The sequence below is a fragment of the Pelophylax lessonae genome, assembly GCF_965119305.1.
Source record: "Pelophylax lessonae genome assembly, chromosome: 9".
NCBI classification, from domain to species: Eukaryota; Metazoa; Chordata; class Amphibia; order Anura; family Ranidae; genus Pelophylax; species Pelophylax lessonae.
In genome coordinates this window covers 172937563-172964853 of record NC_138776.1, presented here as the reverse complement: position 1 = coordinate 172964853, position 27291 = coordinate 172937563, and the positions used below count along the sequence as shown (strand labels likewise).

General features: G+C 38.3%; 2 protein-coding genes across 2 annotated transcripts in view; both read right to left on the bottom strand.

Annotated features, from left to right (window-relative positions):
* The window catches only part of LDB3 (LIM domain binding 3), a 175872-nt gene that overhangs the window by 26604 nt on the left and 121977 nt on the right, over positions 1-27291 (bottom strand). Inside the window, exons 4-5 of the mRNA XM_082267629.1 lie at positions 20648-20723; positions 810-832 (exon numbers count right to left, since the gene is read on the bottom strand). Of these exons, the coding sequence (XP_082123755.1) occupies positions 810-832; positions 20648-20723 (99 nt within the window). The remainder of the gene's footprint in view (positions 1-809; positions 833-20647; positions 20724-27291) is intronic.
* On the bottom strand, positions 9777-10286 carry LOC309563242 (uncharacterized protein; the record flags this gene model as incomplete). The annotated part of the gene is made up of 1 exon (XM_082267630.1): positions 9777-10286. The coding sequence occupies one exon, from the start codon at positions 10284-10286 to the stop codon at positions 9777-9779; it is 510 nt and encodes a 169-aa protein (XP_082123756.1).

The window sequence follows — 27291 nt, the reverse complement described above, 5'->3', positions numbered from 1 at the left end:
CCTGAACAAAAATTGTGGAAAAATGCATTCTAATCATATCACAATATTATGTGTTTGCGCTGTTTTTATTTTTTTTTTAACTGTATGATCAAATTTTTTTTTTATAACTGTAACCTAAGAATTACTCTGCAGCCTTATTTTTGTGGGTCTTTCCTGGCCCCCTAGATTCCAAGATGGACCCTTTTCAACACAGCTGCCATGATAGCCTTAAAGGTAATTGTGTTAAATATCCACAGCAGGCCTTTCAAGAGAAAATGCTAATTTAGTTATGTAACGTTAGTACTGCAACTGATGCATCAACTACTGGCTTAACATTAGTGTGAATTACTCCTCTACCCACGTAAAGCTCTGATAGTAGAGGAGAGGAGTGTTGTACCTTGTCTGTACCTTGTTTGAGCACAGAAACCAAATAGAATATTTAATACTCAATCTTTCACTTTGTATTGTAGCTTTGAATTATTGGCTCATAAAGGAGAATTACATATATCCCAACCTTTGCTCACAGAGATCATACCACTAATGTAAGCTTTAACAGCATCTGATTTACATGTTAAGGCTAGCTGTACAATACTAATTACAGACCAAAGTTAGCATGGCTAAAGCAATCTGCACTGCTGCACCTACAGCTGAAATTTAGCCAGATTTAGCAGAAATTGGACGAAATTAGAGCTGTGTATGACTAGCATGACGAGCAAGTCACATCCTATTTCTGTTATGTTCTTACATCCACACCACATACCATGCCGACTAAAAAAGGCAAACAGCAAAGAAAGGTACCAAACAACACATAATAATGCCTTTATACTAACTTGGCAACAGTGTTGGCTATGACCTGCAGAGAGAAAGAAGAGAGGTGAATCAGTCGAGATAGATTTGTTATGAGATGGTAGAGTTATATTAATGATTTTCCTTCTCACTGTAAACCAGTCACAATGATGGTTACAAAAGCATGTAAATAATCCACATCCAATACAGCAACTTGGAGAGGTATCAAATATTTCTTACTTTCCAGAGGTGTATCGAGAATGATGGAAGAACCACACTGCAGTGGCCATTACAGTATTTAAAATCATATTTTATATATTTTATTCTTTGGGCAAGGCTGGTTAGAAGAACGACATGAAATGCATATTTTATGGCAAGTAACAAAATGACCCCCCTGTCCTTTCAGCATTATTTTGAAAGAAGATAGAAAGAAGAATGTCAAATGATTTTTCAAAGTTTTGGATAGATTGGGAAACAGTTAAGCCCCTGCCAAGTGTTTTGGTAATCTGCGTTTCACTGGAGAGATTTCTCTTTACTGCATGAGCTGTACACTCATTAGAAAGTAAGAAAAAACATTTCCAAAGTGGGGAAGATCCTTTTTAGATAGTTGTCACTGTCCAAGGTGTCCCCATTGGAAGATGTCCTTTCTGTTCAACTGTGACAACTCATTTTTTGCCCCTCTTTTTAGTCCTGATGACAATGCTCACCAGGACAAATTTAGAAACCTGAATCACCCAAGTGAGGGCTCCGATACCAAATCAAAAATACTGACAGAATTGATAAACCTTATTTACTTTTATCCAAAACTAAAAATAATGTTTTGGCTTTTAAATAACTCATTGTAAGTTAGTGTTCTTGATATGTACTGATGATGGTATTATCTTCTCTATAAGACAGTTTAATAAGAGAAAAACACTAAGTGATGATTTCAGTGGCTAGTTAATACTAAACTATGGAAAAATCCTTTTGAGAATGCATTTTGGCTATAGTATTTTTTCTTCCAAGTTTTTAATTGTCAATCCACATGTCCCTGATTTCTGTTATACTTTATTACAGTAATGTACAAGGATATTTTATGAGGCGGAATTGAAAAAATGCACTTCATGCTTGTATTTGAAGGCACTTGACATTAACTGAAGCTTTCAAGCTGTTTATATCTGTCTACAAATAGAAGGAGAAAACAACTGTATAACTAAAATACTGATGTGAGTAATAGACATAAAATGTGTGGATTACAATTTATCCAGCAAGACTTACAAAGGTTTCATGTCTGCTGGATGACTTCTAAAAGTATTTTTGTGCAGACCTTTTTCCCCAAGGATGCTGCATGTCATGTTAATCCCAGTATTCCAAAGCATGAACATTTTGTGTCACCTGGTATTTCTATACTTTAATCCTAAAGAGTGAATGCACAGAGATAGCGATTAACTGCCTCTGGCTAAATGAGAATACATAATACATATAGACTGAATGCACATTTAGGAAAAGGGTCAATGCCAGCATTACTGACATTGTTCTTGGGGAAGGGATCCTCTTTTGCATCACTTAATGCTTTCACACATTCTGTTGACATCTGTCAGGATTTTATAGCATGTATGATTCAAAAATTGCTGCCATGCTTGTTTATATCCTAGATGAAACTGGACCATAATCTTTGGTAAATTTTTCCAAGGAGACCACAACCGGCTGCTGGCTTTGGCTTACACTGCCATTTTCTGAGTGTTACAACAGGGCTAGTGATGCTAAATATAAAACGAGTTATCCTTTTAAGGAACTGGGCCATTCTAACCCAATATGGCCATTTATGCATACAGACATAATACATATTGACTATTTTTAGCTGTAGGTATTTAAGAAAATGTAATAAATGTATAGTCAATTTAATGGATGTGACAGTTTTTTTTTATCTTTATATGCTAGTAGTCTTGCTGTCGTGCTAATCTAATGACATTACTACTAGGAAAAATTTTTCAGAGAGTTTAGACATCATTTTAAATAAAATTTGTTCCAGAAGTGTTCCATAAAAGGCAGAGGAGCAACATGAATGGCAGATAACTATCATTCTCAGTCCTCAGGTTCAAGGTTTCCTATATTAAGTACATGACCCATTGCAACAGAACCATTTGAGCCCTCCACAGCACTGATCATAGTTACCCTACATAATGCAAATCCACTTGACTAGGTTCCACCCAGCCATTTTTATTTTGTGTGAGTTACTGCTGGGGATCTTCACTGCACTTGGGGCCTTCTTCTAGAGCTTTGCATCTGACTATTGCTCATTTGTTTGTGGCTCCTCTTCTTGCTATTCTCTGCTGTCTTTTTGCATTTGCTGACTTCATATCAACTGGCTGTTCCACATCCCACAATGTCCTAAGCCCTGCATGTCCCACTAGTTTACCTTCTAGATAGGTAAGCTTACAGATGAGAGTTTGATCAAAATACAGATAGGTTTGCAACTAGTCGTACACTACAGCCTTGACAATACACTCCACATACTCCTCCAATATAGCCCCTTTTACAGCACAGGATTGGCAGGCAGTATGTCATAATTAGGGTTTGCTCACACCTTGATATCTATATAGCTTGATACACGTATACACTGCCTGTAACAAGCATAATAGGTTATGTACCATGTTTAACTGGTACAGTTTACATTATTTACAGTTTAGTATTTTAGTTCCTGTGTTCTCTATTGTAACATATTTAGTAGTGTATTAGGTGGACTGCAAGTGTGTGTCTTTTATATAACGAAAGTCACATATCCAGTCATTGGCTAAATACATAACTTAAATGTGAACTTTTTTTTTTCTGCCAAACGATTAATGACTTAGTTAAAGCGTATCTATGGTCAAAATGTAAAATCATATATTAATTTCCACATCCTATTAATCCAAACAATCTTGAAAGTTGTATATTTGCTTTGTGAAGAATCCTACTACTCTGCATTCTATGACACGTATTCACTATGCCCTGTGAGTAAGCACTGCTGTGTTACACAGTTCATAGAGCCTGCCTTCTGAACTATAAAGGTGCTCAGGAGGAGTTTTATGAGGTGGAGTCACTACAGGAATCACTGCTTGCAAGCAGCAAGGTACCATGGGATATGTAGTCCTTCAAAATTGAAAGCAGAGGAGAAGCTCAAAATCATGCAGGGAATTCAGGAAGTTGTGAAATGAGATGACCATCAGGCAGGCAGCATTCATAACATGAAAGGAGATTTTCCAGGTAAGCTTATATTGAATTGTCAAAAAAAAAAAAAAAAGTTTGTATTGCTTTTACAGTGCTTATGTTCTAAACTTAGTATATATAAACTTTACAGTTTTAAAGCTGATGTTTAGCTTTTCTGTTTTCTCCACAGCTTTAGTGACCTAACTTACCTGTAATTAAGGATGTGCCATTTCTTGCAGGCCGCAGGATCCTGTAGAAATCTTCTCTGTAGGTTGCCTAGCCCTCATCTTGATGATCGATTTTTGTAGCTACAATGGTTAATAGCTTTGGGTCTTTGGGCTGAACTGCATTAGAGACAGACAGATGGGGTTCCACTCTTCCCTCCTTTCTCATTGAGAAACGTGCTTTCATTTTTTACACTGAATGGTGGAGATGATCCTGTCATTCATTTGACTCTTCCACATTCAAAGATTGTGGTACATTCAGTGTAAACAATGAAAAACAACTTCTCAATGGAGAAGGAAGGAGGAGGAGGTCCCTATTGGACCAACTCCAATGCAGTTCCCCCTGAAGAACCACAGCTATTAACCATCTTAGTGCCAAAAGCTCAGTGCCAGGAAGAAGACCGGGCAACTTGCAGGGAATATTTCTACAGGATCTCAAAGCCTGCATTATGTGGGACATACTATTTTTTCTTCCTTATTTACTATTACAGGTAAGTAAGAAGAACATTTTTTTTTAGCTAAACCAGCTTTGAAATGCTTGCTATTTGAACTTGCGGTCTTTAGATCCTTCTAGGGTCACCCCAGACTTGATTTAATTTCTTTGTTTTATTCTCTCTTTTTTTATTAATTTAACATTATATTGTTGAAGCTGTAGTAATCTCCCAAATGGGGACACAGTCAGTCATAAAAAAACTCAATAAGGGTTTCTATCTTTTCCTACTCTATCCAAAACTAAAATAAAAAAAAAAAAGTTGGCTTTAGATACATCCTTATGACTCTTCCACTTGCTTTACTTTGTGCAGTGAAAATAAGTGAAAATCTAATTGTACTGTATCATAAACAAATTGATGTGTAAAACACATGAGCTTCTCCTTTGTGCATTCTGACAAAAGTAGAGATATCTTATGAAAGTGCTAGGGTTATTTTTTCTACCACTTTTAATCTTTAACCAAAGGCTTTGTAATGTACAGAATTAAAGCGTTAGTTCTTTCAAGCTAGTAAAGTGTACAATTCAGCATTTTATATATAAAGAGTAATTCCTTCTTTAAAAGATTCTACTTATTTTTGCTTTGTGCTACTGTTCTACCTCTACCTTATATCTTTCTACTGTCAGTCTCTCATTATAGCTTCCTTTGCTTACTGCACCTAAAAAAAAAATGGATGTATTTTAAATAAGGGCTGTTCTGTTATTTCCCGTGAAAAGAGAGGATCACCTATTTCACTAGGAGACACATTCTGCCGTTTCTCTTAGCCTCTGAAATATCTGCCTGCTATAGTATCTAGTGAGATATATTAGGAACAAGCTGGAGTCTGTAAGCAGATAGTCATATAGCCATTTTTGGTATGTGTTCAACAGCTGAGCATCCCCTTACAGTCAAACACAGTGTAACAGTATCATTTGGTAAAAATGGTCCCTGTGTCTGTTTTAATCCCCTGAGCTTCATATGACATTTTTAAGGTAGAACAGGAGAGTAACAAAATCAAATTTATTACTCAGAGGAGAAGATGGAAAAAATGCAATGTATTTCCAAAGTGGAAATACATTCAGAGTTGAATGAATATATACAACTTCACATTCTCCAGATGTTCATGTAACTGCACTCAGCCAGCAGAAGTAATACCCATATGCAGTAAACAGTTAAGTCAGCAGAGGAATCCTTTACAACTTTCCTGTACAGAAATTAAAGCAGTGCACACTGAATGATGAAAAAAGCCTGCAGTACAAAAGTACTAATAGAAATTGGTCCTTGTTGTTCCATGAATGGATATGTTGAAGAAGTGGAAGGAAGGGGCCAACAACCTTTAATTGATAATTTAGCAATTGTGATGATAGAATGGGAAAAAAAAAGTTTTTGTTCTTAACAGAAAAAAACCTATTCATACATATATTGAATATGTATATATTTATGAATGATACATTTAATTGTATATATGCAGCTGGTAAAACAGAGCCTAAAGTGTTAATTGTCTTTACTGCTGCTGACCTCATGGGAATGGGAATAGGAATAGGACATGGCTGTTTGTAAAGTTGCAATCATCAAAATGTTCCTACTGGTGAAAGAGCAAATTAAGTACTGTATCCTAAAGCTGAAGCATTATTAGGACCATTTGTAATGCCAGAAGTCAGATGATGGATGAAAATGGTGTCAAATCAGAATGACAGTCAGGGAAGTCAGATGAGATACCAAAGTGCTCAGGAACTGACAGAAGCTGAAAAGACCTTTCTATGCCTAGGCACTGAATCGGGGCACTGAATAGATCTAAGCCCATGCTCACACTTAAGCATTTGTACTTTTATACTCATTTTCCTGTGCCTAAATAAGCTCAACATGCACAATCCTTCTTTCTCCTGGTTTACACCTGTATGCTAAGTCGTCCCCATGCTCGCTCAAAAAAGTATATAATATTTTTTTTGGAGCATATCCTTCAATGGGTGTGCCTATAAATGCTTGACAAACACAATTGCATGCATTTTTGTGCATGTATTCGCTCCTGGAAAAACTCAGCTTCTCCTCTAGAACTGCACTTCTCCCCTTGCACAGCCAAGCAAACAAATGCCTAAAGCTTGATACTTATGCGAAAACTCCCGCACAAAGCTTGTAAAAGGCTACAAAATCAATATGCTCTGTTCGGATGTGAATGCAGGCTTAAATCCAGGTGATATCATAGACACATAGGCATTTAATCTATATGCAGAAATAGATTGAAGCATTTCAATTGCTTCCAGGAAAAGCCCATATGGCCTGAAATAGAAGGTGTTGAAAAAGGTTCCAATAAGCAACATGCTAGGCAGGAAGTCCCTCACAAGTGGAAGCAATTTACTTGATACTTGTGGGTTATTTGTATAATATATTTATGCATTTGGACATAACAGAATTGCCTTTACATGTCCAGATTGTGCAGATATTAGTTGCAACCATTTTTGGTAACCCCTTTATGCCTAAAGGTAAAACAAATATTAATGCTTAAGCATAATTTTGAAACGTTGACATGTGTTAGTAAAACTGTACAAATTTTTTTTTTCTTACACACACACACACACACACACACATACACACAAACACTTTTTATTCTTGTCAAAGAGAGAGAGAAAGATACAATGTATCTTTCCTCTCCATTCACAGAGAGAGAGAATCACGGGGGGATGCTTCACAGTGACTGATCACTGTTAGCCAATCGAAGGCTACCACAGCGATCAGGTGACCCGGAATTAGGAGATACAGGACCCAGTCTCTGTGCTTGAAGCACGCTATGCGGCGCGCTCTCAGCACAAAAGGGAGATACGCATTTACATTATGTGGCCCCATGGAAAAAAGCACAGTGCAGTTGTGCTGCATATATTTGTTACTTCGGCATTAAGGAGATAAAAAAGCAACCAAACATTGCAGATGGCATCCATTTTTCTCATCTGTAAAGTTAAACTGTAAGGACTTTGATACACTTATACTTTTATACTGAATCCCACTGCTTTGTATGAAAAGTATATAGTACTTCCTCAGTAGACACATATGAGTTAACTTCCTAAAGGCAAATAGGCTGTTAACTTTTGCAAGGAAATTTTCCCTAGAGATTAGTGAATTCACTGTGCAAAGACTAACCAATCACATGCAAAATGAAAAAAGAACAGCATTTTTGCTTGCACATTATTGGATGCTGAACGCCAGCAGAGATTCATCTAGTAATTAAGCTCTGGGGAAAATTTCTTTGCAAAATAGAACTTCCCTTGCAAAACAAACAGCCCGTTTGCCTTTGGTAAATTGACTCCCTGGAAGTGAAACAGGAGGATGTGCCACTGTGTGTAGCAGAGCTTGATTTGGCACTGACATAGGAGGAAGCAGAGGGCATCACTCTCCAGTGGTCTACATGTTTTTCTAAACCCCCCCCCCCCCCGGGCTCAGAGAAAGTTGAAATGTTACAGAGAAAACATTTCCCTAAAAGCACTACCCCTGTTGCATTATGTACCATTTCCCTTGTTACAGATCAGGTTTACGAATATTCTTCTTTAAAGGAGAAGTACAGCCAAAGCTCTCTGTGGAACCTGTTTTCAGCAGACAGCAGGCTGAAGCTTACTGTCAGCTGACCTCACAGAGCCGGTCCGGGCTTGGGAAAGATTGAGTCCATTAAATCTAGGAAGCTTGTTTTCAAATTATGGAGTATACAATTCTAAGGTGATAGATGGAATTCTATGTGGTTTGGTGTAACTATTCATGACACCAACCTGTATAAACAAAAAGGCTGAACCATATAACTGCTACTTGATATTGTAAATTAAAACATACACTTATTTACATGAACCTTTTTTCTATTTAAATAAAAATCCAAGTTATTTTATAGATATCATAGCAAAGCTGCCTATACACAAGGTTAAAATTTGCCTTGATTTTCTTAAGACAAATAGACTTTTCACTTTACAAAGACATTTTACCCACAACTTGGTGAGTGTGGTGAAATTTCACTTTACACAATCACATGCAAGGAAATAAAAGGAAATACAAAAATTATATTTTTGCTTGCATATGATTGGATGATGGAAGTCAGTGGGTCATTACCTCATTAATTACGCCCAGGGGATATTTCCTTTGCAAAGTGTGATCTCCTATGCAAAAAGAATAGCCTATTGCCTTTAGTAAATCAGTTTTCTATTCCGAAGTTGAGAGTAACTGTTAAACATGCTTATGGGTTGATATGAAAACATTATACACAATCTCTACTTCTGAAGTAAGGTAACACTTATAATTCTGATCTCAAGAGATACCAAAAGGTTACCCGGAGTCTTTTCTTTCTTTGCAGTAATTTGTCCCTCTACATTGACAATACTGTGACATTCAGTAAAGTTTCAGTTTAACAAATACCAAATAGCATTATGACTGGGACATGTACAGCTGTTCAAAAGAACAAGATGGGTAGCCAGAAAGGTCAGTGTTAATGGCAACGTTACAATGCTCATTGCTCATGCCAGGAATGAGAAAGCAGACCTACTCCAAATAATATAACCAACCACCAACAGTTACTGTCAAATGCAGATCCAGACATCAATATGAAAAGAAAAAATGCAGCCAAATTCATCATGAGTACTGTATTAAAATTCTGGGCCAAATGGCAGCTCTTTAAGTTGTTTCAAGGTCCTTTTTATTTATTACTGACCTCCTGAAGAATAATTTTTTGATTGCCAGTACAATTGCACGTTTTACATACAGGCAACGTGTCTTGTATCTGTAATTTTTTTAATCAGTACATTTTTAAGAATTATTATTAAAAGCATACTTAAGATTCCGTCCACTGAAAACTGGAACTTCAATTATGGATGGGCTTTTATGGCCTGAAGTACCCACAGGCTTTTGATTTCACAGAGACTCTCTAAAAAGTCTTCTTCCCCTGCTGCAGGTTAATGAGTCTCACTGCTCTCTGGCTGCAGTTTCCATAATGGTACACTAAATTATATATTCAATGAGAATTAATTATTTTTATAACGGCCATGGCATGTTGGAAAAGCTGTGAAGTCCTAATAAAGTTTCTGCAATATATAGCTTGTATGTAATCGAGCCCACTGGTCTAATTAGGAGTTGAAGACGTCAGTTTTGGGTGGACCCTTTAAGTACACTGAATCCAGCCCTATGGTTATATTGTAAAGGTACGAATTTGTGCCAAGCAGATATATATGTGAAACACTTCATATATAATAATTACAGTTAAAAAAAAATATCTTACGTACCCTCTAAGAAGAAAGCTTTCTGAAGCCCTTCCCTTGAGACTTAGCTTATGCATTCCAGCCATTTCATTAAGAGTCTCAGCTGAATATAGGCCAATGGGATTGTTATAAAGTCCTTTCTTAGGCGAACTAAACTGGTTTTGATCACTCTCAGCATTTACTAAAACATCTGATGTTGCACTTATGCTACGCCTGATAGGAGATGTTTCAGAAGTCACAGAGTAAGAAGACCAAGAAGGTTTCGGAGATGGCTTTACAAAAGATGAGCTATGCGATTGATGGATCTCTTGCTTGTTCAAGTAGCCTGAAATTGTCCCGTTGGTGGTCGCTCCACCACCCAGAGGCACAGCTGATTGGCTAGACAGAGCACTTAAGTCAGTTCTGCCATTTATTTCCAAAGCGTAGTCCTGTAGCAGCATACATGCAGGCCATAAAGGAGAAAACAGCAATCAGAGTAAACATGCAAAGCACACAGCAAAGAACATGAGATTTAAATGATGTACAGGCAAAGCATTCTATAACTCATCTAACCATAAATGTCATTTCTTCTCCATAGCAAATAATCAAGCTGTTAGTTTCATATGACAGCACATTGTTTAATGCAGCACACAGAACACATAAGTTAAAAGGCTTTTTAGAGACATTTATTCTAGTCCAAGGGAGCTGATTACATAATGGAATAGGAAAACAACACTTTATGAATGAATGAATGTAACTGTTGCATTTTAATTATTTAGAGATGTTGTAATAAAGTGTCTGGAACCTATATCTTCATTAGAATAACAAATTTCACTTAAAGCGAGGCTTCACCCTAAAGGGAAAGTTACATTTTAAGGTCTCCCTCCCTTTAAGAAATGGCACTTTTTTGTTGAGGGGTACCTGGTTTTGACAGGTACCCTTTCCCACTTCCGCTCTGATGGCCTAGGTCAGTGATGACAAACATGGGCACCCCAGATGTTTTGGAACTACCATGATGCTCAACTACACTGCAGAGTGCATGAGCATCATGGGAAATGTAGTTCCAAAACATCTGGGGTGTTAAGGTTCTCCATCACTGGCCTAGGTGTTCTGAGCAGATGTTCTCCTCCCTCCCTCCCTGCAGTCTTCTGGAACTTGTCACAGACTATAGAAGACTGCGGGACCATTCATAATGCGCAGCGTGGCTTGTGCGTGCACATTGGGTAGCCTGCTGTGAAGCTGCAAGCTGTCACAACCGGGTGCCTACAGTTAACATACCAGCATCAGCTGGGGTGAGCACATTTTACAGTTTTTGTAGCTGTTGACTTAATTTTTACAAAAGTGACTGGAGTTCCTCTTTAAAATTAAGGGCATTTTTTTTTTTTTGGATAGCATAGGGAAAAGTTGCATCACAGTCCAGCCCTTGCAGCTAAGTGAAACTAAATCAGCGAAGGACACAAAAGATGTGTTTCTGGCTAGTATAAATAATTTTTTGTGTTAGCTCTGTGTTGTGTTTACTCTTTGGGCAGGCTGTTTACTTTAAAAAGTTTATGATGAAGTTAGAACACAGTGGCCCAAGTCCTAAAAAGTTTTTTATCTGCCATTTCAGAATAGCACTCTAGACCACTGTTAAAAAGTTAATCCACATAGACTGAAGCAGTATTTAAAAGATGTGAAAATAAAATATTATATAATTTAACGTTGACCTAAAATGCACTACACTGAGAATATACTGGACACTCTTCTTCTGTTGACAGTAATCAAAAAGTGGTTAAAAGCTTTGCAAGTTACATTTTTGGATGAAAGTGTGACCCAAAAATTGAGGTTAAAGCGATTTTTATGTTTTCTTGTTTTTAACTAGATTATTATCTTTAATAAAAAAACATAAAGTGAATATGTCAGCAAAGAGAAGAATCTGGCCACTCAGCAACAGACTGATTAAATTAAATGATTTCACCAAGTGCATCGCTGCCCAGATTAACATTAATATGTTATGCAAAATTTACAGTTATACAGAATAAGTATCTGCAGTGTCCAGGGCTCCTGACTCAATGCAATTTAATGCAATAGATTAAGATATTTAAAGGGAACCTGTACTAAGAGATGCTGTTGCTGGCATTAGACATGTTGCAATTCAACTACTCAGACTACTGAAGTCTGATGAACCGCCTGAAGGTCAAGCAACCGGTATTTTTGGCTGGAAAATATATATTTTAGCACAGGGTTAAATTATAGGTGTACCTTTGTTTACAAAAAAAAAAAAAGACCCTAGAAGGCTTTTCCCATCCCCCATACCAAAATTACCCTAAATGTTGTTTTACACTGTCTGGCTCTCCTCTGTACTGGGCATTGTTTTCATAAGTTTTTTTTCCTAGGTGCCAGTACTCCATCGCACAGACGTGACTCTCCAATTCCCTTCTTTTGACCTTGTGATCATGTCTGTTTCAGTGCACCATCCACCAGGGGAAAGAGGAATGTATAGTGGGACTAGGGTGCATCCGATACCTTTTTTTGGGCATAATAGATAAGGGCAGGGCTTTTTTTAGCTGGAGCGTGGCAGAAAGTTTCCTGCTCACCCCCTCTTACCACTATCACTTGTAAACACAGAAGCCCAGCTTCTGTGTTTACAAGTGCAAGCACACCTCTCTCAGTGGGTCCCACAGAATAATTCATGGTGGGAAAAGGGGAGATACAGGTGCCCTAGGTGCAGTACGATCATGGGCGGACAGGGGGCGTCGCTGCGTAGGTGGCCCCTCTGTGATCTTAATCAGTTACCTGGTGCTCACATACTAAAGGCCCCACTGGATGATCTTGTGCAAATGAGAGAGGAGGAGCTGCCTACACTGTGACAGTGTGAGGTACTAAAGCTGGGCCGGAGATTCAGCTTAATAGAGCAATAAAGGTAAAACACATGGAAGATGGTGGAGCTTTTATGGGGGGAGATCAGGGCAGTGGAGGCGTGTGTGTACAGGGGTCAGAACCGAGAAGAGGTAGAAGTGAGATGTGGATGTGGGATGCAGAGTTAAGGAGTTGTGAAAGAGGGCTGAACACTGCACCCTTTGCACTCTGTGTGTAACACACCCATGAACCCTGCACCCTGTATGTAGTGTACTCCTGAACCCTGTACTCTATGTGTAGTTTACTCATGAACCCTGCACTCTCTGCGTAGCGCACTCCTGAACTCTGCACTATGTATATACCACAACCCTGATCCCTGCACTTTGTGTGTGGGGCACTCCTGAATCCTGCACACTTTGCACAGCACACCTCTGAACTCCGCAAACTGCATGTAGCACACTCCTGAACCCTAGCTTCTGTACATAGCACACTTCTGGACCCTGCACTCTGTGTGTAGTGCAATTCTGAATCCTGCACTCTATATGTAGGGCATTCCTGCACCCTGCACTCTGTACATAGCGCACTCCTGAACTCTGCACCCTCTGCGTAGTGCACTCCTTGACCCTGCACTATGTGCATAGCACACCCCTGAAGCGTGTACTCTGCACTCTGTAAGTAACACTCTTGAACTCTGAACTTTGAACATAGCACATCCGTGAACTCTACACTCTGCACTCTCATTCTTGATCCCTGCACTCTGTGCATATTACACCCCTGAACTCCACACTCTATATGTAGCGCACTCATGGATGATGTACTCCTGAACCCTGCAATCTATGTAGCACACTCCTGAACCTTGCATTTTGTTTACAGTACGCCCCTAAACCCTGTACTTGGTGCAAAGCGCACTCCTGAACTCTGCACTCTGTAGGTAGTGCAGTCCTGGACTGTGCACTCTGTGTGTAGCACACTCCTGAACCCTGCACTCCGCACATAGCGCACTCCAGGTTTTTTAATCTCCTTTAAGACCCTACAATGATTAGTGCTATTTGGCCACATACACCATTTGATGCAGTTTGGTGGGGGGTTCCGATGGGGTTAGGGGGAGTGTAGTTGAGTTCCTAAAAAAGCACTAAATAAGGGGAAATGCAGGGGACCTTTATGGGTTTTTTTTTTTTTTTTAATTCAAAGGCACATCCATACCTTAATTTAAAGGAGCCAAATTTTCTGATTAGCATGATTGCTACATAGTTCCAGCCTGATATACAGCTTTGGTCTTCATTTATAAATGACAGATTTGTATAGGCCTAATACACATATAATTTGCTTTTAAAAAAAAACAAAGCAAACATTGCTTAACATATATTTTCAGTTGTGGTACTGATAAACTTTAGAAGCAATAATTAGTAATTAGTGTAACTCTTTTTGTTTACAATAACTTTCTCCACCTACAGCACTTATTGGCTGCCGTCATTGAAAATAATGGTCCTTATGGCAAATAGTGATCATTATACTTTAGCAAACTGAACCTTTTATCACAATTTGTGTTAGATTTATTCTGGCTTTTTGCATGAACTTTTTTATTAAGACTATACATTTAGATTATGATTATAATTATGTGAAATAAAGATGTTAAGAAATGAAGTTTAGTCCTACAAAATATACATCTGCACACTAAACCAAAGTATTAAACAGGCAAGGGCAGATAAAAGTTCTTGAATAAACTGATGGAGGATTTTTTATATTCAGATCAATATCCACCTAATAGATGAGACTACCTTCTAATTAATGGGAGTACAAGTTATTGTATATACTCACAGACAAGTGAAATTGGATAGCACTGTCTGTGCTCCAAGAACAGTAAGGTAAAGGTAAAGATTTTCTGTTTCCCTCTGCCAAAATTCAAGCAGTATATGGCCCTATCAGCACTGTTAAATTGAACAAAAGACCATTTTCGCAGGAGCCCGACGGAAAACTCACAATCAAACAGTGTCTGCATCCAATCAGATGCAGGCACTGTTAGGGAATTCTAACAGCTGGCAGTGTCAGCTGTCAAAATGCAATAGCCTGGTAGAAGAGGTTCATCCATTTGCACTTTGAGCTTGGAGGGAGGAATCTGTTTAATCCTATATGTGAATCTGTAGGTGTATTATCAGCTTATCTCCAAATGGCAGATACAGCACTGTCTGCCATTAAAGTATAACTAAAAGCAAAACTTTTTTTGTTTTGAATATAGTGGAGATGGAATAGAACACCTTTTATTAAGTGTATTCATTTGTTATTGCTGTCTGTGTCCCAGTTAGAGAGATTCCTGTTCTGGGGTTGTCCCCAGAACAGGAATTGTGGGGATATTCTCCAATGGGGATGCTTGTTCCAGGGACCTTGGTGACAATCAGGGATTACCTCACTTTAGAGGGATTTCCTCTCACTTCCTGTTTTGACTATAGGACAAGAAGTGAAGGGAAACCTCCACAATGGGTTGCAAATGGCAACAAATTAACCTTACATGGGTTAATCCCTCCCTTACTCAATCCAAAATGAAAAAAAAAAAAAAAGTTTTGTCTTTAGTCCTAATTTAAGACTGATACTATACATTTTGTAACTCAAGTATTTATAACATTATAGTAAGGATCTGATTAATGGCTCCTGCATGTGGCCAGGTGTATGCACCATGAAAGGCACACCTTTACATCTGGTTACAGCAGAGGCAGTCAGTTAATTTTCAGCTTGTTAACTTTGAAACAGCTGTTTTGGGCACATACAGTTCGGTGCCAATAACTTTTCACAGCCAAGGAAATAATTTGTCGCCCTCCCACGGTAAATCTAAGCCAGATCCTACCAACCTTTAACCTTAGCCCAACCCCTATAACCAGTGGGTCACCTCAAACTAAACCTTATAGAAAACCTGCCTTGAAGGGAAATATGGAGGCTGCCACTAATGACTGGGAACAAATATAGAGATATACTGTAGAAATCTCAGTTTTACCTGACATTTACTTTTGCTTTTCACTTGATCTGTTATGTTCCCAAGCCGCGTACAGCCAGGCAGCTAGTACAGGCAGCTGGTGACCCTGCGTTTACTAAGTCTGGCCATACATGTCCAACTAACTTGCACAATTTTCCTTTAGATTTACCAAAAATACATATAAAATTAAGGTCAAAAACTAAACAACTTTTAAGGCAAGCCCTTGCACTGTAAAGTTTAAGGTAAATTTAAGCAAATCTCCTAATGCTAGCTGTAGCTCTACCCCCTTTTGAAGCCCAAATTATGAGCGTTCTTGTAGGGAAGGTACATCCAGCATAGAGCCCCACACCCTCTCTCTAAGTGATCTTTTACTATTATGAAGTCAGTGCCACCTGTTCATTGATAATAAGTAAAAGCTTTGGCTCTGTGTAATTTATTTGACTGTGCCCTGTATTAAGTAAAAGCAGCCACCAATACTTTACACAGAGACATAGCTCATATTTTACCATTATGAATGAACAGGCAGCACTGATTGATCATTAAAAGGGGTTGTAAAGATTTTCGATTTTTTGCATAGTTTTGCAGGAGTTTTGCATAGAGCAGCCCTGATCCTCCTCTTCTGGGGTCCCCCGCCGGCGCTCTTAGCTCCTTCTCCTTCACTGGGTGAATCCCCCCCCCCCCCGTCCCGCTCCTGTATCACTGGATTTGATTGACAGAAGCGGGAGCAAATGGCTCCTGCTGCTATCAATCTATCCAATGAGGACAGAGACAGCAGCTAGAGCAGCTGGGCTCGTGCACATCGCTGGAATGGATGGGGCTCAGGTAAGAAAAAGGGGGGCTCTGGGGGAAGCTGCAACACAGACGTTTTTTACCTTAATGCATAGAATGCATTAAGGTGAAAAACCTTGAGACTTTACAATCCCTTTAATAATAGTGACAGCACATGTAGAGCTGCAGCTCTGGTTTGTCTATTAGCTGCTGCTTTTACACATACACAGCCTGGCTCATGGATCACACAGCAGTGGATGATCTGCGATATCAGGCTGCTGTCATGTATGGTACAGCCCAACATCGCTGATTGCTTATTCATATAACTGAAATATCACTCTTTTTTTGTGAATGGCAGTGCTGCTCTCCAGGGTGACCCTTGCTGCCAGAGACCAGAGCTGTCACTTACAAATACATCTCCATTCTAGCAGCATTGTTGGGCAGGGGAAGGGGGAAAGCTGTCCAACCATGCTGATGGGAAACTTATTAGAAACTAAGGGACATATTTGAATGGGACTGAATGCTATATGCATTTGGTTCCCCTTTTGAGTTAAATAACATTAAATATGTTTAATGATACTTCTGTAAGTTGTAAGGCTGGGTTCACATATATGCGGATTTAATGCGTTTTTAACCGCATCCAATTCGCATAACATGTAAACGTGACCGGCTCCTAATGGAGCCGGTTCACACATGTCCGGAGTGGCCGAGGTGTGGTTTTGAAAAGGGTCCTGTGCATTTTTGGGTCAGGTTCAGGTACGAATTCAGGGGAAAATTTGTCCCTGAATTGCACCTGAACCGGTGAACCACAGCCGGACATGTGTGAACACAGCCTTAATCTGGTTGTACAATCACCTTTTGGCACCAGTGTGAATGGGCATTGTTTTCCTTTATATATCAGACAAAGGTCAGCAGATTCCTGTTCACTTCGATGGTGCAGTATGTAAAGAAAGATTGCGAGGATTATTTAGGAAGATGTTGGTATAACTAAAAAAAGGCCGTATGAACAGACACAACATGGATGGACAGCTTTTCCAAACATTGTATAATACAAGCGCCTATCTAAATGGATAAATTAAATGGATTCTTTAGGTAAGCCCTCATGCTACAAAGTTGTTGGTAGATCTAAAGGAGATCGTATAGACAGAGTTTAATGTGGGTTACTGGTGTTTTATTACAGGCATCTATAAAAAATAATCCTTAAAGTTTACATAATAATAATAATTTTGTTTTATAAAAATATATTATATATTATAATATTTTTTTAAAAAAAATATTTTTATACCAAAACGTAATACTTTCCAGATTACATCAAATACTTTTTTTTATTTTTATGAAAATGTTGGCTAAATTATATAGGTTTGCTGGTAATGATACTAGTGCACCTCTCTAGGCTACTATTATATTATATCTTTTAAAGATGAACCAGACAAAAATATTTTTCTGAAATTCCTACCTGCAGCCCCGGCTATCCTATACTTATTCACCCTTAAATCATCTCTAGGTAAATTCTACCCCAAGAAAAAGTGTACACAAACACAAAAAGTTTTTGTTTTCACCCTTTTTAAAGAATTCATTTTCGAACGAATGCAACACTTATATGAGTAGTGATAATGTAGAAATGTTATGTGATGAGGGGAAAAAGGAAAACTACTGCAAGAAGGCAACTACCAAAATGCATAATTTATAGCTACGTGTAATTAAAATGTGTACGGTGCAACAGTGCCTAAACTGAAGTTTTCCCACAGCTGGCTGCTTGTTCCCAATTACAGCAGTCTAGGGCTCAGGAGTTTATCGGCAAATCAATTTGCATTGTGTGCAGTGGCTGGTGTATTGAACAAAGGTCTCTCCGGCAAGTGTGTGCATTTTTCTATTATGTAATGCCAATAGGGAGACTTTTCTTTATTTTTTATATTTAAAGAAGCAAAAAAGGGAGCGCAAAGTCAAATAATTCACATATTAGGTTTGACAAAACATTTCTCTGTGCATGCCCATATCCCATCAGACTTATAAAAAGTGTAGAGGGTATTTTTACATTTTTCATATAAAATTACTTAAAATTTTGGAAGGTGGATATAGGATCAGCACTATACTAAATGAAGAGTGGCCTAAATAAACTTCTCTCAATACTTAAAGTATATGATTATTGGTAGAACCTTGTTCGCATTTAAGGAGAGAAAACTTATATATATATATATATATATATATATATATATATATATATATATATATATATGACTGATAACCATTTTTCTATTCTGACAAGTTTTCTCAATATCTCATGCACGCTCTCTGTAATATCTGTGATCCTACTAATCATCAAATGATCTCTAATAAACCTTCCAAACAAGACAGGAGCAACAAATTTCATGCCTCCTCCCCACACCAATTTTACTTAACATATTTTGTCACAAAATCATGGCAAAATCAACTTGTTTATATAGCGTCCTATTGGCGCCCTTTTTGACATGACGCACGTCAATGACATCATGACGTCACATTGCAATCTCACACTCCTCATTTCAATACCACCAATGTGGCCGCGCTTTAGCAACATCTAGTGAGATATATAGATCTATGTGCACCCCAAAAACAAAAATGCGTCTGTTAATTTCAACATTACCCGAATATTTACCAACCAGCCATCCTAAATTTTTACCACATTTATCTTCACTTTATTTATTTTTTTTACAAGCTTGCCTAGTTATTTTTTATGAAAACAATAATAAAATAGATGAAGTCCTCATTAAGGCCCTTATGGATTAATTGGGGTGGATTTACTAAAACTGGAGAGCGCAAAATCTAGTTCACCTGTGCATGGTAGCCAACCAGCTTCTCACTTCAGCATGCTCAATTAAGCTTTGACAAATAAACCTGGAAGCTAATTGGTTTCTTTTTTTTTAGAGCTGCACTAGATGTTGCACTCTTCAGTTATAGTAAAACAACCCCATTGAGTCTAATGGAAAAATCTATCTGACATCATAACGTAGCAATAGCATATCCAGACCTCCCTTTCTTGGGTTTCACCAATTATAATCCCAAAACAGAAGGCCATTGACTTTACCTCCATGCTTCTCCCACATATGATGTGGAATTGTTTTATCCTATTCATTATATCACCTACATGTTCCAATATTCTCCTTTAAAGTTGTTTCATAGTTTTTTCCCCACATAGAGTAATTGAAGAGGACATTTCACAGCATAAGTGACTCCTGTCAAACTGCAATTTTTTAATTCTTCTATTTTGATGTTTTCCCCATTCTTTGGACTAGTTGAATTCTTCACAGTGGGCATACAGTATATTGGCTTACCTTGCAATGTCCCTCTTTGGGGTAACAGGGAGCTAGTTGCTCTCTTGTACCATCTCAACTCTGCATTTTCTTTCAAAATGACCAATTGATCACACAAATATTTTCCTCTCCGATTAGGTTATATTGTCCTCTAGGACCTCTTTTAGGTTCCTATCTTGTAGTAATAAAGGCTAATATTTCTTAAAAATGCCAAATATGCTTCTTGATTGTACCAATTACCTATTACCCAAATTATTTTCTGATGGTTCTTCCACTTCTATTCATCAACAGATGTTCCCGTTTTCTCTTGTTTTGTTTTGTAAGATAATTTAATAAAGTTTGGTGGGATTCTGATTGGATATGGACATGCATCAAGGAATGTGTGTCACACCTTATATGCAACTTATTTAGAGTTTTACATTTTTTAATATATGTTTAGATTTGTGGTCAGGGAATAGAGCCCAGATGGATAATATAGCATAATTAAAAACGACAGAAGTAGTGTGCCAAAACCGTTGTTCGGGCAGTCCTGTGAAATAAAGAGGGCCCACCAAGAAGGAAGGCTGAAGAAGGAATGTTGTAGAAAAGGGGCAGTGGCGGGAGGGATAAACGATCCCAGAGGCAGCCCAGAAGAGGCGGGGGGGCCTGCCTCTAAATAGGCGGCTCCTCCCCTCCCACAACTCCAGGCTCCGCCTTCCCATTTATGCCTGTGATAAGTTATATGGGTCTCTGCCATCTCTAAAAATGTTTTTCAAACAAATGTAGAAGGAGAAATTAGAAATGCCAGAGTTACCATAAATGAATAACAAGAGAGAATCTTAACATAAGAACCAGAAGTATCTATGAAAACAAAAATGGATGTACGTTACATGGCCTGTATTTTGTTTGAAATATGTGTTTTATTACAATATGATCAGATCTAAAAGTGCATGTCATAGACAGACTGGGGTAGCACAATTACCTTCTGATGTGGGATCACTGGCATGGGTGAGTCCATTCGTGGTGTGGCTATTGGAACTGGTCCTGGACGTTTAGATCTGTATAAAGAAAAAGAAAAGTTTTAATTAGTAACAATATATACTGATACGGTTAATTTTCACTCATGTATTTTAATTGCTGCCTATGGGAAAAGTTTAAAAACATTAGATTGTTCTTCACCCTTTTTTACAAGGTAAATTGCTTACATGTCATTGATCCAATTTCCTTGTTTCCGCTTATATTATCAATAGCAAGTGTGGCCTGTATTACTTTAGCTGCTGAAGCAAATGACCGCCTGCAGAGTTCTCACAGTGACATCACAGGATCACATTCTTGAACTGTCAAACAACTCCCCTTTTCTCTATATTTCAACTTTGTCCTGTCTTTGAATTGACCTTATATTAACCCATTCATTTCCCTTATCTTGTACATCTATACATTAATCCCTCCCGTATGTGACTTGTACATTTACCCCTTTACTTCCTCCTACCTCTGCGTATGACCTGTACATGTAATTATGCACTTTATTAGTGCACTATTACCGAGCTCTATTTTTTATCCACTTGAATATCAGCATGTTTCTTCATTTTCAAAAATTTTTTTTTGCAAAAAATGAGACCTTGGGGTGTCTACTTTCCAAAAAGGGTTTTTTATAACAGATGTACCCCTTCGTTATTCTCCTGGGAAATGGGGGCATTAAATCTGCTAGCTTCTTAATTTAGATTTCTATAAGTCCCCCTCTCACACACAAGCAAACCCCACATCTCTTTAAGGGACAGCATTTGTGAAGAGTTTCTTATTCCTTAACATTGGGACAAGATGCCCTGCAAAGGGCGATGGTTGGACACCCTACTTGCAAGGTTCACCCCAATGATGAAAGACAAGTGGCCTGGCATGGTTTAGGAAAGGGGTCCACACACCATTGCCCTCCCTTTTCTGGTCACCAAGGCTGCATGCCTGGATAAGGGTCTGACTTCAGTTTTAGGGGAAAGCCTGCACTGTTTTTTCCCATTTTTTTTCTTTTAATTTATTTTTTTCTAAAGGACTACATCATACTGTCCTGAAACTTCACATGTAACATCAATGAATCCCTCAAGAATGTAAAGAATGTGTGTATTTTCAGCATTGCCCTTTAAGTCGCATTAAAAATATTGAAAAAACTTTGAAAAAAGGCCATAAATACAATACAGGTTTCACCTGCCCTAGACTCCGGTGGGCTTTGGCACTAAGTTCAGGGTTCACAGATTTATGCAAACTAAAGCCAACCCAGTTTGATCATTCCTAAATGCCAAGAGATAGAGCATTGTAATATAAACCAATGCCAGCTCAATATACAAAGGCATTGAGCACCATTGAATGATTTTTACACAGCATGTATTCCTAAAGCTTCATGAAATCTTCTTGACACCTGGGTACCTTGATTTAACTAATGTGTGTAAATGGTCTTAAGAAACCTTTAGATACTCTCAACATAATATGAGGCATTATATAGGCACGAAAAAAGAATACTTTGACTACTATGACTACTAATAGATACGTTTATGACTGTATCCCTTCTATGCAACAATGGTACATAGCTTGTGTTGCAGTAGACAGTGCACTGTTTAAACCACATGTTCATACTCATAAGCATAATCACTGTATCACCTGACTGGTCAGCAGCAACCCCACTTTCCTCTGCAAGAGATTATGTGAACCTCTGTATGCCAATTTGCTAAATTGCTTATTACAAATAGGGATGATCGAACGGTTCAGGTCGACCATCGGTTCGACCCGAACATTGGCTGTTCGAGGTTCGGCCGAATTTCGAACTTTTTGCTGAAAAAGTTCGGAATTCGGCAACCAGGACCGACCAAAATGCAATGGGACAGGTAATGGGCTTTAAAAGCCCATGATTGAACCAGAACCATCAGTAAAAACCAATTGAGGGGGAAGGAGAATGCTAGGAATGTGAGTGGAGTGACTAGGGGGTCCAGAGGCCAATCATTAGTGAATACGCCCCCCAGTATATAAGATAGCCCCCGCCAAATTCCTAGCATTGTAATACAGGGACATGGAAGAGAGTGGAAGCAGTTCTGTGACTTCTGATACAAAGTGTCATTTAGTAATTTTTAGTGTGAGGAAAGGGATATCTAGTGTAGTTAGGGTGCTATTTTCCACTTTAGTTAGCTTTAATAATCTAGTTTCTGTAGGGAAAGTTTTAAGTGTAAGGGGACCGTAGTGTAGTGTAGGGTTAACTGACTCTGACTGCTATGGCAGGGTGACAAAACCCTTCCATTTCAGGGTGACCACTATAGAGAAAAGATCATTTCTCTTTTGTCACTTACAGAGCAGGGATATGGCTTCTCGCCGGTCAGCCTGCGTTTTGCTGCAGGCATTCATAGGGCTTTTTTGATTACAAGTTTGGAGTCAGGCATGACATCTGAACTTCTGAATAGGGGTATATATACACACACATGTTTGTATATATACACCTACACATACATAGGTGTGAAAATAGCAGAACACTATGCTTGCGCTAATGAAATAATTAACAGGCATATGTCTCCGCTCCTATTACACCTATATATGTGTATATATACATATAAGTGTGTGTGTATATATACCCCTATACAGAAGTTCAGATGTTTTGCCTGGCTCCAAAGAACCCAAAAAAATGCCCAAAAAAACGCCTGCGCCAAAAAAAAATGCCCAGGTGTGTTATTGCAGGGGTTTTTTTTGGGCATTTTTTTGGGGTCTTTGGAGGCAGGCAAAACATCTGAACTTCTGTGTAGGGGTATATATACACACACACTTATATGTATATATACACATACACATATATAGGTGTGATAGGAGCGGAGACATATTGGTGTTAATTATTTCATTAGCGCAAGTATAGTGTTCTGCTATTTACACCTACACATACATAGGTGTGAAAATAGCAGAACACTATGCTTGCGCTAATGAAATAATTAACAGGCATATGTCTCCGCTCCTATCACACCTATATATGTGTATATATACATACATGTGTGTGTATATATATACCCCTATACAGAAGTTCAGATGTCATGCCTGCCTCCAAAGACCCCAAAAAAATGCCCAAAAAAACGCCTGCGCCAAAAAAAAGCCCAGGTGTGTTATTGCAGACTTTTTTTTTTGGGCATTTTTTTGGGGTCTTTGGAGGCAGGCATGACATCTGAACTTCTGTATAGGGGTATATATACACACACATGTATGTATATATACACATACACACATATAGGTGTGAAAATAGCAGAACACTATACTTGCGCTAATGAAATAATTAACGCCAATATGTTTCCGCTCCTATCACACCTATATGTGTGTATGTGTAAAATACATATAAATGTGTGTGTATATATACCCCTTTACAGAAGTTCAGATGTTTTGTCTGCCTCCAAAGACCCACAAAAAATGCCCAAAAAAACGACTGCGCCAAAAAAAAACGCCCATTTTTTGGGGGTCTTTGGAGGCAGGCAAAACATCTTAACTTCTGTATAGGGATATATATATATACACACACACTTATATGTATTTTACACATACACATATATAGGTGTGATAGGAGCGGAGACATATTGGTGTTAATTATTTCATTAGCGCAAGTATAGTGTTCTGCTACTTTCACACCTATATATGTGTAGGTGTATATATACATATAAGTGTGTGTGTATATATACCCCTACACAGAAGTTCTGATCTTATGCCTGCCTCCAATAACCCCAATAAAAATGCCCAAAAAAACGCTTGCTACAAAACCGGCAAGGTGTGAAAATAGCGGAGCCATGTCCCTGTTCTATAAGTGACCTAATACAAACAATCTTTTTTTTTTCTGGTTCTGGACATGCTACAGAGCTGAAACTTCACAGGTACACTTTTAGACCCCCCAGACACTAAATCCAAAGTCAAAATAAAAAAAAACTCATTTTTTTTTCAATATTTTTTTCAATAATTGGTTCTCTATCAAAAATGACAATTTTTAAGAACTTTCTTTTGTGTGATTAATAGTCCCTGGGGCATGACCCAGAACCCTAGGGCTTCAAAATGGTGTTTTTTGATTACCAAAGTTCGGGTCCCATTGATTTCAATGGGGTTCTGAAATCCGGGGCGAACTTTTGGGAAGTTTGGGTGTTCTGGTCGAACCGAACTTTTGAAAAGTTCGATCATCCCTAATTACAAACTCAGACCTGGTGTAAGCCCAGATGAGCAAATGGAAATCATGACTCTTTCTCCCCATCTCTGCATAGCACTGGAGACATCAGATATCTCTTTGGACCCACAAGGCCTGAAAGGGTTTAGTGCACATGTATTAGCATGTAGCATGGAACAGAAGAAGAACACAAGAGAGAATATATTTTCAGGATTTCTCAATATTTAAAGAATATTTTGTAGGTGCATGTAAAAACTGAAAAATAAGCTTAGCAACTGTGGGGGCAAAATGAAGAAGCAGGTCCAAAGCAGCAAAACATTTTAATTAGATATTTATCACTATTTGCAATTTCATAGATTAGACCAGTAATCAAGTCACTGGTTCAAAAAATTGAAGGTAGAAGCACAGAAAAATCAAGTATTTTTTACATGCTTACTTGAAGTGGTTTCTATTTCAATAAACAATGTTTTATTAATCTGCAATGTATCTTTGAATTTACTTGCCAACTTCACTAGTCAAGTTCCTAGCACAGGCCCCCAAAGCTAGTAGGCTGCCATGTTGTAGCTTTCTCTTCTTTATATAGAAGGAAATTATGAAGTCATTGCTGGATTGCATGTAATCTAGGTTAAAATAGCTATTTAACCCAAACAATTCTAAACACAATAACTAAGACCTACTGGAAGCACTGAATGACCATGTCTTTTATTGTAAAGAAAATTACATCTGAACTATGGATTTTTTCTGTCATAATGCACAGTGACGGGTAGATAATAATACCTTTGTAGAGTACAATTTAGTAAAGTCTAATCTCCCTCGTATAACTTTTGTACACTAGAAGGCCATTGAGTGAAGTTAATACAATGTTTGCAACAGGCTCTATTCATTGTTTCTCATCTATGTTTTATTATGGCACCCTATGGCAACATATTTCTATTGGAGGTTAGGGAACTTCAATTTTTAGCTACCTAACCCAATCTACTCTAGTTGCTAGCAAACTAAGGCTGTCAATATAATAATTTATGATGAAATTGGTTGTATTTACCAAGTGTAAAAAAACAAATCCATGAAGTAACTCAAAGAAATGAATAAGAAATACATTTTACTGGTTTAAAGGTGTTGTAAAGTCAGGAAGTTTTTTTTTTTTTTTATCCTAATGCATAAAAATGCATTAGGATAAAAAGCCTTCTGTGTGTAGCAGCCTCCCTAGCACCCCCTAATACTTACTTGTGCCCCCTCTCTGTCCAGCGAGGTCCACGAGTCCCTCGGCCATCCTGAGACTCTCCTTCCTGATTGACTGAGATACAGACGTGGTGCCAATGGCTCCTGCGTCTGTCAAAGTCAGTGAGCTAATCAAAAGAGAGAGGGGCGGGGCCAAAAGGCAGCTCTGTGTCTGAATGGACACACAGAGCTGCCATCCGTCTGGATTTCATGGATAGGATTGGATCAGATAGAAGCGGGTGTCAGCGGAGATGTCTCCGCTGACACCCGCTGCCCCATAGGGATGCATGGAGCATCCGATCAGGTCCGCCTGAAAAAATGACAGCCCGATCGGATCACCCGTGTGAAAGGGGCCATACTAAGTAGGCACATACGGATTTGTGATTTCTTGTTTTCTGATCCGCATGCTTGTTCTGGCTCAGCTATTTATAAAGATTTTTAATCAGTGGGGCAGATTTACCAAAGACAAATGGAAAAAATTCCCTTGCCATGCGAATAGTCTAAGAGCTTAGCGAATGTGGTAAAATTTCACTTTGCAAAAAATACCAATGATGTGCAAGGAAAATTAAAAAAAAAGTATATTTTTTATTGCACATGATTGGATGGAAGTCAGCAGAGCTTCACGCCATTCACTAAGCTCTGGGGCAAATCTCCTTGCAAAGTGCACAGTCTATTTATTTATATTCATTTATAAATGAACTCCTGTGGGGTTGATTGACTGACACTGGAAAGTGCAAACTCTGGTGCACCTGTGCATGGTAGCCAATCAGCTTCTAACTTCAGCTTGTTCAATTAATTTTTGCCAAAAAAAACTGGAAGCTGATTGGTTTCTATGCAGAGCTGCAACAGATTTTGCACAAATCAATTTTAGTAACATCAACCCCAGTGTGTCAAAATATATGTAAGATAACAAGCTTTTTCAGGAGATCATGTTACCTGCAATATGCTATCAGATATGAGCAATAAAGTTAAGGAAAAATAAAGGAAAAAAGTAAAAAAAAAAAAAAAAGTATAATAAAATAAAAACACTCCTATCCCTACATACACAAACATACAATGCAAACCCATGCTTCAGGCGCACACATGTTGGGAAATATTGCACTTTACATATTAGGCATGACCACACATGTCAAAGTGAGAGCTATAAATGAGAAATATAAATGTAGGGCCATCATTCTTCGTTAATTCTAAACTGATTTTCTTTAAAAGCTTTTAGCCACTTCCCGACCAGCCACCGCAGTTATAAAGCGGCA